The 12,666-nt window shown below is 40.2% G+C and overlaps 1 protein-coding gene across 1 annotated transcript; it reads right to left on the minus strand.

Annotated features, from left to right (window-relative positions):
* Positions 1 to 10,609: 10,609 nt before the first annotated feature.
* LOC141826299 (uncharacterized) lies at positions 10,610 to 11,263 on the minus strand. The gene is made up of 3 exons (XM_074713542.1): positions 11,240 to 11,263; positions 11,058 to 11,184; positions 10,610 to 10,986 (listed from the first exon to the last, which is right to left on the minus strand). Exons 1-3 carry the CDS (start codon positions 11,261 to 11,263, stop codon positions 10,610 to 10,612), a joined length of 528 nt encoding a protein of 175 aa, XP_074569643.1.
* Positions 11,264 to 12,666: the final 1,403 nt, after the last annotated feature.

Raw genomic sequence — 12,666 nt, forward strand, 5'->3', positions numbered from 1 at the left:
TTTGTGTTCTCAATTACTCTATGGATTTCTGAATTTCATCAAGCAACAGATGCGCAGTGTTCTTGGTGAACATGCATTGATTCTTCGTATTAAATTAAAAGTAATGAAGCTTGTCATTCTTCTGCCTTTTGTTGGTGGTGGAAACATTATTTGGGAAATCGAGAAGTATCGTGAAATGGCTGGAAAAGAAGATTGATGCTTCATTCCAAAGTGAAGATCAAAAATATTTTTTCTGCTAATTATATATTGTTTGCAAAAGAAAACAATGGATTACTCTCTTATCATAAAAAATCTGTGCAGAATATATAAAGCGTTCTGCTTTGCCTCCGGATCAAGAACTTGGCATCTAAAAGAATTTATCCTCTTCAGACAGAAAAGCGTTGATGATTTTGTTTAATTGTTTATGGAAGAAAATTAGTTTATGTGGGATATATAACTAGTTAAAGAGGCTTGAAAGTTTTATAAAAGAAATTAAGTCGAGTCATCAAAAAAATGGTGGATGATCGAACATGGTTTCAGAAAGATCAGCTTCGATTGAGTAATCTTCTTTTTGGTTTTAATAGTTTGTTCATGATAAAAGGAAGAAAAACAAACAGTAGTGTGACTCGGACAAAAGTAATTGCAAGACTGGAAAAATCATCTATATCCTCTAAGAGTATAGTTGCAGTACATTTAATTACAATAATTTCATAATTTTTCTAGTGAGATTTTTTCTGGATCTAGGGCCTAACTTTCTTGAAATTCTATGTAAATTGTTATATTTATATTGTTTTAATTCTTTTTGACTTGTCTCATGATGCTAATAAATAAGCTGTGTTGATCTTTTTGCTCGACTTAATCAATGGGCATGAGTTAAAGAAATTAAGTGAAAGAATAAAAAGAATTGTATCCAAAACCTGAATACTGAGCACAAATCTATCCTTGAGAAGCATATGCCCCTTGCAGGTATAGATCATGTTAATCCTACTCACCCACCACTAGTGAAACATGCCTTATCTCTATTGTATATATATATATATCATTCCAATTAAGGAGGAATCAACCTTTTCCTTTGGTAAAAGCTAAATCAATTTTTAAAGTAATATTAAAGAGAAAGCATCTTTAATGCTTTCTTTTAAATTATCTTCTTACTTTATCTATAATGGTTTGGAAATGTATTATAAACAAGTTGATCCAATCTACTTTATGTTATGACCAAGGTTAGAGGGGGTGAATAACTAATCGCTTTTTTCTACAAAATGTTAATACAACATAAAAATAAAACACAATAATTATTAAATAAAATAACAAGGAGCAAGAGGAGACAATTCTTTTACATGATCTGGCTATCCTTTGATTTGTAAGATGGATCACTACTTGAAGCACTTTTAATCTTCCTCTTTCTTTGAATTCTTCTAGATGTGGAGAAATCTCCTTACAAGCCTTTACACTCTCTTCTTACGAGTATGAGAATTTTGAGCACAAGAAAAGAAGAAAATATAGCACAATGAGAGCTTAGTCCAAGGAGAATTTGAGAGCAAGAATGTGAAGATTTGATAGTCTTTCCATGCCTCCAAACCATTGTTTATATAGAGTCTTTCTTTGCTTCAAGGTTAGTTATTGTTGGATCATTGAAAGCGATATGGAGGTGAATATCGCTTGTAAAATTTATCATCTTAAAATCTTTATTTTCAAGAGGATACAGTGGATATAAAAAGAATAATATAAGAAAGAAACATTTATTTTTTATTTGGTTTACAACCATTGACTGCTACTACAAGGCAATCGTGGATAGATTACAAGTGGGTAATTCATTATTTTTCTCCTTCTGAAAACCTTCTCAGAGGAGAAGAAAGTCCTCTTACAAATGATAAGGTACGGTAACAATTTTACTGCCCTTTTTAGAAATGAAAGTACAAGAGAAATTTAAAGCATAAAAGTGTTGGTGCAATCTTGCTCCAAATGATTTGGATTTTAATGTTTGGCTACAATGAGTTTAAGTTAGGCAATGCTGGTGATCTAACTTGTGTGGTTTGAGTCCACAGGAAAGTCCAGGAATGGAGTCTTGGCATTTGGTAAAATCTCGGAGGCATGACCTCTTGGCAAAGGATGAAGTCCCAAAGGCGAGGCCTCTTGGCAAAGAATGAAGTCCTAGAGGCACGACCTTTTAGCAAGGAAGACTTAGCACGATGAAGCTGAGGGAAACGTCTCAAGCTAGTGCAAGGAAGGGCATGAGGTTTGTGGAAAACGTTTGAATGCTTGCGTCAAGGCTAAGGGCTGAAGAAGAAGCTAGAAAGGGAGTTTCAGCTTGATCAGTCGACTGGCACTGTTGATGCAGTCGACTGGTGGTTGATCAGAAGCACACAGAGAGGTTTCAGATGGATCAGCCGACTGACACTGTTCACTAGTTGACTGGCGACCAAACAAAAAAATCAGTCGAGTCAATCAGTCGACTGGCATCAGTCGACTGATAGACTACCGTTGGGGTGACAGCTGGCTAATTAAATACAGATTAAAGAGCCGTTGAAGCTCATCAGTTGACTGACCCTTGGAGCAGTCAACTGATATATGAAAATACATAAAAATAGAAGTCGACGTCGAAGAAATACACAGTTCATTTTTCTCATCTTTTTGGCAAAACTCTGACTCTGTAAAAACTTTCTTCTTCTTCCTCAAACTTCACTTATATCTTGTGAAAGGAAGAGACTGATTGTGTGAGGGTTTCTCTGCCTTCAAAGTGTTCTTTGAAAAGGAGGATTTTCATAGTGGAAAAGATTGTCTGTGTGTGTGTGGATCCTTAGATTAGTCACCTCATAGAGGTGGATACCAAGTAAACAAACTGGGTTAGGGATTGTGCTTTCTTTTCATATTTTATTTTGCTTCCGCTAACAACTTTGCAGAAAAATTGAAGAATCGTTATTCACCCCCTCTAGCGAACGCATCGGTCCCAACAAAAAGTTATCAACAACGATAGATCGAAGAGGAGCATAGGATGTCGGAGAGCATAGCAGCGTAGAAACGTTGCTTTTGCACGAGACGAAGGTTTAAGGGGTAAGGAGTTGATGATTTGAAGATGGTCGTGCCTTCTTTTAAAGGACTTTTTTGATCGACTAATCTCCTAGTTCGGTCAACTGATTGTCTCAATAATTGGATCTAGATCCGGTCTATCAATCAACTGAACCCTTTTACTGATCTACCAAACTTGCCATATCAACAAACTGTCTTGATTCCACTGCTGATTTGGCTCTTCTGATTGCCTGAACAAGATTTTTCAGTCTCCTGAACCTCATCAAGTCTACTTCGTTGACTTATCTAAACGCAACATTAGCTATCCAAGGCCTATCTTTTTCCACGTTAGCATGACGAAGCTCATCTTGATCGAGCTTCTTGACATGTCAATATTCTGATCTTTATCCTTTGTCATGTCAATCATCCTAGACTTATCCTCATCCACATCAGATGCCACATCAAGTAGACGTATGCTTCAACAACCAAGTCATCATTTTGTGCCACGTCAATTTTCGATCGACTGAACCTCATTATTTGATCGATCAGACTTACTTTTTAGTCGCCCGAACCCTATAAAACTCGGTTAGCATAGAAAAGAATATGATATGAATTTATGCAATTTCTAATTTAGACAATTAACTAACAGTCTGATCTTAACTTCATAATCCCAGTAGGATACTTACAGTTCGTTTGGGAGGAGGTGAGGGAAAGAGAGATAAGGGGAAAGAGAATATAGACCCTTGTTTAGGATGGAGTGAGTTAAGGAGGGGAAGGGGAGAGAAGGGTAAGCTTTCCCCTTGCATGCCCATGAATCGATATAATTCCTTACACCCCAAATCGGGGTGTAAGGAAGGGGAAGGAAAATTTAAAAAATATTTATTTCAATTTTATCCTTATGTTAAAATATTAATTATTAAAATAACTAATTTATTAGGTTTTTGCACCATCGCTCCTCATCACATAACGCAGCCATCACAGGATCTTATCGCTCGCACTACTCGACGTCGACCTTTGTCATAAATTTCTCTGAAGATTCTGTATAAAAATATATGTAAAAATATTGATTTATCCTTTGTCTTACCAAAGTATACAGATTTTGTATTTTTCATATTTATTATATGTCTACTCATTATTTTTTAAATTTTTTATTTATTAAAGTCATAAATATTAATTTTTATTGGTCTCATGAGCTATATATATTTTTCACATATAGATTTATTTTAAAAAGTAAGGGTATTTTTATAATTTTATATATTTAACCTTCATTTCCTTTCCTTTCCTCCCAAACAAGGTAACACATGTTACATTAATAAACCTTCCTTTCCTCCCAAACAAGGAGAATATAAATACTTCTCTTCCCCTCCCTTCCCCTCCCGTTAATGAACCTCCCCTTACCCCATCCAAACAGGTCATTAGTTGGATCGACACCTAAGTTATCCTTAAAGAGGGAATGCCCTTATTTTTCATTCTTTCCAGAAAGACCTCTCCACTTCAAGAGCTTACCTTTAATTACCTTTTGCCAAACATCCAGTCTACTTGACCTGTTTGGGCTTCTTTTTCTTAACATTCGATTATTGACCCACTAGGATTTCCTTTGATTTGATATCTGATCCTCGCTGATCCATTGAGTCTATCCTACCAAATATCTAATTCAGTTGACCTATCTGGACTTAATGCTTAGGGGTGTAAACGAGTCAAACTGCTCACGAGCTATTCGAGTCTCCGTTTAAAAAAAATTCGTTTGAGTTCGTTCGATTAAGTTAACGAGCCGAGACAGGGGGGAGGCCGCGTCACCCGATGTTTCCACGACGGAGGAGAAAGGACCTGAAAAGGGGGGCACTGAACGCACGGATTAGCTGGGCGCCGGGGGATCCCGGCGTGGCCACTCCGACGCTCAAGTCAGACCGAGAGGAAATGCAAGTGTATCTGGAGAATTATTAGATGCCCGGAATGTCATACCTGAGGGGTTTATATAGGGCAAGGGGGAGCGATACCTTCGGATCTGGCTGTCTGTGATTGGAGGAGATGGCGGAATCTCAGGATCTAGTGCGTGACAGATTCTGCAGATCAGACGGCTCCTCTGTGTATCTTATCTCGTTTGAAGGGTTGTGATTGTACTGGACCAAGTAGTGAGATTTGGTATCTAAGTTGCCCCCTTCGGATAAGTTTTGTGAAGAAGTCGTGACATCGATCCGTTAGTATCATCTCCGCGTCGAGAGTGACCGATATGTACGGTTGAGATGCGCTGATGCAAAGTGTTCTCAACCGTGTAGATGAGATGGGCTGGGCCCATTCCGATTTCTTTATGTGCTTCGTGACGGAGGAGATCAATAGGGAGTCCTTGCTTCGAGGTAGGCACAAGATGCTGCAACCAGGTTATAAGGTCGGCATACGATGCGACAACCAAGCTATGAGGTCGGCCTGCGATGCAACGATCTGGTCATGAGGTCGGCTTATGATGCGGCAACCAAGTCATGAGATCGGCCCCTGATGCGGCGACCAAGCTATGAGGTCGGCATGCGATGCGACGATCGGGTCATGCGGTCGACTTAGAACCTTGAGCTCTGAAGGACTTTGACGGGCATATTGGTCCTTCTTTCCGAACTGGCTGGCAGGTAGGCCTGGGTGTTTTATATGTTGTGGAGCTTGAAGGGTGATGATAGATGGGATATATGATCCGATAGCGAGGTCGGATTATGCGACCAAGCTATGAGGAGTTCAGCTAGGTGCGCCGGGCTCAGTTACGGACTTAGGTTATGTATTGGTCTTTTGATGGGGTAGTCTGCCGATAGTTGTAAAGGGCCTGGGCTCGAGGATCGTAGTAAGCAGAAATTGTGACCTGACAATGAGGTCGGTTCGTAGAGTATGCGTAGGACGTTAACCCCAGCTGTGGGGGGCTCATATGTGGTACTGAGGTAGGTGCCGACTTCGAGGCTAGGTGGGCCATGGGTAGCTCTTCTCATGCGAGCAGGTTGGGGCAGTTAGCAGGACTTCTCGGCCGCGATACTGGGGTGGTGACTCCTCTGCCTAGGACCTGAGTTTAAACCCGCCCTCTTCTCCTCTTAGGGGGGTCGGATTCTTCTTATTGGACGCCACGTCCTTACCACGTGTCCTCTGAGGGACCCCTTTATCCTACGTGTTTGCCCACGTCATTCCATCCGGATCACAAGCCTCCCGACCTAGTTTAGTCGAAGGAGACGTAGTTCGACTGACTGAACTCGAGTTTGATTCGCTTCGCCTCTCTGTTCATTTGATCCCGATCAGTTACGATTATTGCGTTCGTTTAATTTTCTTTATTGGTCTCGGCGTCCAGCGGCCTAGATTGGCCACCTTTCGTTTTGCCGATTGCTTTGGTTTATTTATCAACGGTCAGGATTGTTCGACCGTTCGGCTTAAACCCCTAACCTTTCATCGTCTTCTCTACTTGCCGCTTCGAGCCCTAACTCCGGCGTATTTCCGCTTTCTGCTTCTGCATCATTCCTGTTCGCGCTTCTTTTGTTCCCCTGATTTCCTCACCTTCGACCATGTCTGCTTCTTCTCGTAAGTCTACTATCTGAGTTAGTCGTGTTTCATTTTGTTTTGTTGCCAAACCCTAGGGTCTCGTTCTTTTACCTTTCCTTCCGCGTCGATCGGCTTCTTCTTCGCTTCCTTATTGTTTCCTTGTGTTTCTTCATCTATTCTGCTGCTCTACTCTCCCTGCACTCCTTTGTTTCATGGGAACCCTAGTCCCTTGGTATGAGGCCGAGACCTCTTTGTTGCGCTCCGAAGATGATGCGGTGCTTCTTCGGGATCGCTACGGTATCCCTAGCGACCATCTGATTAGGGTGCCTGCCCCCCTTCAGCGACCAAATGATCCTCCTCCGGGCTATGTCACCTTCTTCCAAGGGCAGTTGGAGGCGGGTTTGCGTTTTCCCCTTTCCCACCTCTTCCAAGACCTAGCCAATTATTTCCGCTTTTCCTTGTCCCAATTGGCTCCGAACTCCTATCGTTTGCTGTGTGGTACCTTTATCATTTTTCAAGTTTACAACATCCCCTTCGATTCCCAGCTTCTTCATCAGTTTGTCCACCCTAAGAAGGGTGAGCCCGGGGTCATATATTTCTCCGCCAGGTCGGGTGTCAAGTTCTTAGCTGGGTGTTCCGATTCCCAAAAGGGGTGGAAACGGAAATTCTTTTATGTTAAACCTCCGACTCCCTATGCCTGGCCTACTTCATGGGAACCCCTTATGCCTCCTCCACCCACTCTCAAAAGATATTATAATCAATTTTCGATCTATCATTGATATCCTAGCATCTAGCTCATTTGTTTTATGTATCTCAATACACATCACAAGGTATTCCTATGGTTTTTGTTAGATGTGTGATTTCTCCCTACTCTAAGGGATCATGTCTATCTGGGCATTCTTAATTTGATTATCCTATCTAAATTTTAAATAATATTTTTTTGTCCTTAATTGCAATAATTAATTTGATATTAGCATATCATGCAAAAAGCATGCAATACATGTGTCAATTTTGCAAGATATAGGTTGAATAGAAAAACCATTTTAAATTAGTTAATTTAGTGAGTGACTAGGATGTTTCCGATTTAGTAGAATTCATAGTTTTTCAAAATGTGCTCTAGGAAAATTCCAAAGTTGTTGCAAGTCACACACGAACTTTTTTGGTGGGCACAATCCTTAGATAGAACCTTTCTTAGACATGCATAATTCCAAAATTTCTTATCTAAACTAACCAAAACCCTTTCTAAATCTTGGTTCAAATTAGATTATAGGAGTGGATGCGAGTCCTAATATTACATGACGTGTATAAGCATATATCAATAATAAATATGTACGACAGGACAAGTATTATGACAGCCAAAATATGCCAAGTATTTAATCGTCAAATTCTAATAATGTGTCAAATACACTTTAGTAAAAAAATCAAGTTCTATTTAGCCCTAGCGGCTCAGCACGGTCGGCAATAATGTGTCAAATACACACAATTTGATGCACTGCATGTAACTCCTCAAATGTGCCAAACCTCAATTTTGACACATTTTTCCTTCTTTTAGAGTAACGAAGTCTCTAAGTATTATATAGAGTGTCAACTTTTTATGATTGGGTTAACTAGCATTGTAATCATAGTTGACACGTTCTATATTCATTTAGTGTAAAGTGATCATACTTTTGGGAATCCAATACCTATTTGAGCTTCTTGAGTTTATTAAATATTCACTAGGGATAACCTCCTTAGAACTCATCTAATGACCCTCCTAGACCTTTTAGTCATGATGTTCTCATCAAGATCAAACCTAAGGATGGTTTCCTTTGTTACCTTAATATTATTTCTAGACTTGGTTCCATAGTCAAATGGAACCCTATTGTATGTTAGAATAGTGTCATTTGACTTAGACTTAGATTTGTAACTCAAGCCTTCCTTGTCCTAGGATTGGTTATGTTTTATTGACTTTGGGTTTGTGCCTTAGTTTTATTTTTTATTTTTGTAAGGATCTTTTCTAATTTATTAATTTTTATTCTCAAATTTTGATTTTATTTTTTCAAAATCCTAATTTTAGAATTTTCACTTACAATATTTTTATCATTTAATTTTTTAACATTAATATTTTTATTATTTATATTGGCGTATTAATTTTAGGAGTATCAATTTTAATATGTTTATTGTAAGAATCACTAAAATCATAAAATCCTTTCTAATTTATTAGCATGCTTTCATAGAAATATGATCATTGTAAATTGCAAGAAAGCTAGATAATATCTCCAATTTTACCTTAGGAGCTCTCTTTTGATCATTGTTCCTTCCTTGCTTGTCCATAGATCTCTTACTTGGACACTGGTTTGTAGTGACCCTTCTCCTTTTGGAGGTTTGAAGGCCACCTAGAGGGTAAGACCAATCATGAAAATTTATCTATAAGAAAGTTTCAAACCTTGATTTCCATTGGTTGAAGCCACCTAATCTAAAAGGTGGTGGCATTCTAGTGTCGTAGTTGAGTCCATCTTCAAATTCCATCTTCTAGTCATTGTTCTCCCTCGGTGATTAGTCCAATTAAGAGTCGACTTCACTCTAATGTCACTTATAGAAAGAGGGGGGTTAGTTTGCACAATAGAAATTTATATACAAAATAAGTGCATGAAAGAAACAATGGACACACTAATTTAAGGAGAACACATAGGTATTTGATAGTCAGGGTCTAATGGAGTACAGTAGTGGATGGTATGAGACATCCAAAGGACTAGAAAGGATGATGAGTATCAGAGATAATGAGAAGTTTGATCGAAGAGTACTCCTATGAAGCAAGAATGACATTGGGGAGTGAGCAGAGTGATTCGATACATCTGAGGGATAAGTTGTGAGGAAGAATACTTAGGTAAGATAGTGAGCTAAGTTGAGTGAATTGTACTCGGGATGAGGGTAGAAGCTCAACATAGGTGGACCTAGTCGTGGTTGACTTGAGTTAGAGTTTTGAGCCACTGGAATTGGGTTTCGAGTGACTAGAACTCCAAGCGACTAGATATGATCTGGACGACGTATGCACTGTGTACTTATCTATTGAACAGTTTTGAGATCTGAACAATTTAAGTAGTTTGGGTGACTAGAAGGATATCAAGGTGACTAAAAGCACACTTGGTGCATAGATCTAGACAAGTCAATCAAAGATTTGAATTGACTAGGTGTCTAAGTGACTAGAGATAGTCATGGCGATTAAAGGGGTGCCATATCAACCAAATTGGATAAAGGGTGAGATAAGGCCAGTTTATCAACAGATACATAAAAGGGAACTAATTAGCAATGGTTTATGCATTCAGTCTTAGGATTGCCTACTCTAGACCCAGAGCAACGAAGAAAAAAAAAGATAGACGATTAATAAGAGCACTGATCATGACTCATGATGCTTCTACAAAGAAGAATGATAGTGAAAAAATCAGCCAAAAGTCCACCAGCCAAAAGGAATCATTCATGCGTCTATAAAAGGAAGAAAAAAGGTTAAAAAGGGCAGCACTGTCAGGACCAACTGGTAAACAACAATTGAAAGTGCTTTTACATCATCCTGCAAAATCCAACTTCACTGTGGAAGAGGTACTTGTTTCCTATTTTTCTGCAGAGGATGACTTGAGCTTCATGAAGCGCACTAAGGAAGCTCCAAAACCCAAGTGCATCTTTCAGCATGATCCTATGAGGGAAGAAAGATGGCTTGATTGGGAGAAAAAGATTGGTCACACACAAATTTGGCTTGCTCAGGAGGATTGTCTAATCACTAAGGTGCAAACTTTGGACTTAAATACTTATACAATACTGCCTCCTCCATTGTGAGCATCAGCAATTGAATGAAGCACAACTAGATTGCTTCTTCCTCTGCCCAAGCCATGCCAAAAGATGAGCCTTTGTTACTTCATTCAAGTTGCCAAAGCCGCTAAGCAAGCTCCTTTTATCCTCTTCTTGCTCCACCCTCAATTCTTTCCCCTCCTCCTCTTTGGAACGGCCCGCACCAACCAAAACCCTCTCTTCTTATTCTTTCCCATCCTCCTCACTGCAACAGGCACAGACTAAGGAAACATAACAGAGAAAATGTATGCGTGTGCAAGCGAGAGAAAAGAGAAGAGTGATCGGTACGCAGTTGATTTCAAGTAGGTGGAGGGAGGCCGGAGAAATCCTGCAGCTCGCCGCCGTCGACCACAGCCGCCCAAACAACCAGCAAGTTCATCGCCGCCACCAGCAGAATAAGGAAACATATGATGCCTATCCTTACCTTCGTCCAAAACGCTGAATCCCACTTTGCATCTCCCTCGCACCTCGCGTCTTCGATCGCCTCCAGCAGAGCGCCGAGAAGCATCTCCGATCGGCCCTTAACCTCCGCCGACTCCATCAGTTCGCGCAGAGCCTTCCGCAGGCGATCCACCAACCCATCCTCCGGTCCGATCTCCAGCTCGTCCACCGCCCTCATGATGGTTTTGGAGGATACTTGAGATCCTTCATCCTTCGATTCGATCAGCAAGGGAGGAGAAAGTTGCACATTGCAAAACAGGGAAATCGGCGAGCAAAACTAACTTCGAGACAGATTTAGGGACCCGAGCTCACCTCCGTTGGGTCTTCGACATTGCTGCTCGATTCTGGGGGAAAATCCAACAGATCTCCGTATTCGGTGGGGGTTTCTTCCAGGACCGCGGAGAAGGGGAAGCTCAAGCGTCTAGGGACGACCTACGGCGACCAAAGGCGGGTGAAGGAGATCGTCCATGACGTCAAACAAGCTCACCTTCCTCTTCCTCTCCGTGGACATTACGAGCTCCTGCTCCGCCAATCAAAACCAGAAAGTGACCGAAAGACCGACAACCACTCCGATCGCCTCAGACAGAGATCGAGAGTCCCGCAGCAGCGAGCTTAGGGTTTTCAAAGGGAAACTCTAGAATTTGGGGAATCTTTTAATGTAATTTAGCGACGAATCTGGGATTCGTTGCAGATTTGGCGACGAATACTAGATTCGTCGCAGATTTGGCAACGAATCCTAGATTCGTCGCTGATTTGGCGATGAAAATCAAATTCGTTGCAGATTTTGCGACGAATCAAGAAATTCGTCGCAAAATACTTCCCCTTTGGCGCCAAGAAACTATTCTATTTTTTGTTAAAAATATTTTTATTTAGCGACAGAAAAATAAAATTCCGTCGCTAATTAACGACGGGAATTTAATTCCGTCTCTAATTTAGCGACGGAAAAATAAAATTCCATCGCTAATTTAGGAACGAATTAGGAATTCGTCGCAGATTTGGCAACGAATCCTAGATTCGTTGCTGATTTGGCGACGAAATTCAAATTCGTTGCAGATTTTGCGACGAATCAAGAAATTCGTTGCAGATTTTGCGACGAATCAAGAAATTCGTCGCAAAATACTTCGCAAAATACTTTAGCGCCAAGAAACTATTCTATTTTTTGTTAAAAATATTTTTATTTAGCGACAGAAAAATAAAATTCCGTCGCTAATTAACGACGGGATTTTAATTCCGTCTCTAATTTAGCGACGGAAAAATAAAATTCCATCGCTAATTTAGGAACGAATTAGGAATTCGTCGCAGATTTGGCAACGAATCCTAGATTCGTCGCTGATTTGGCGACGAAAATCAAATTCGTTGCAGATTTTGCGACGAATCAAAAAATTCGTTGCAGATTTTGCGACGAATCAAGAAATTCGTCGCAAAATACTTCCCCTTTAGCGCCAAGAAACTATTCTATTTTTTGTTAAAAATATTTTTATTTAGCGACAGAAAAATAAAATTCCGTCGCTAATTAACGACGGGATTTTAATTCCGTCTCTAATTTAGCGACGGAAAAATAAAATTTCATCGCTAATTTAGGAACGAATCAGGAATTCGGCGCATATTTGGCGACGAATCCTAGATTCGTCGCCAAATCGGCGACGAATTTATGGGATTCGTCGCCAAATCGATGGGTCACGGAGTCACGTCAGAACCAGCAATCGCGCGGGGAAGGAAAAAATCATGAAATTTGGCAACGAATATGAATTCGTCGCTAAATTCGTCGCCAAATCTGCGACGAAATCATATTCGTCGCAGAATCGCCAATTGGCAACGAATCTAACATTCGTCGCCAAATCTGCGACGAATTTAGCGACGAATATAAATTCGTCGCAGATTTGGCGACGAATGTTAGATTCGTTGCCAATTGGC

Source organism: Curcuma longa, chromosome 4, assembly GCF_044706935.1.
Source record: "Curcuma longa cultivar G26 ecotype Majalengka, Jawa Barat chromosome 4, ITB_CL_G26_1.1, whole genome shotgun sequence".
Lineage (NCBI taxonomy): Eukaryota > Viridiplantae > Streptophyta > Magnoliopsida > Zingiberales > Zingiberaceae > Curcuma > Curcuma longa.

Bases quoted from the DNA above. Each gene is read 5' to 3' on its own strand.
- LOC141826299 (XM_074713542.1), bottom strand. From the start codon at position 11,263: ATGTCCACGGAGAGGAAGAGGAAG. The intron at 11,185-11,239 runs GTGAGCTTGTTT...TGGTCGCCGTAG, and splicing joins CCACGGAGAGGAAGAGGAAG to GTCGTCCCTAGACGCTTGAG. The intron at 10,987-11,057 runs CGGGTCCCTAAA...TGCAACTTTCTC, and splicing joins AGACCCAACGGAGGTGAGCT to CTCCCTTGCTGATCGAATCG.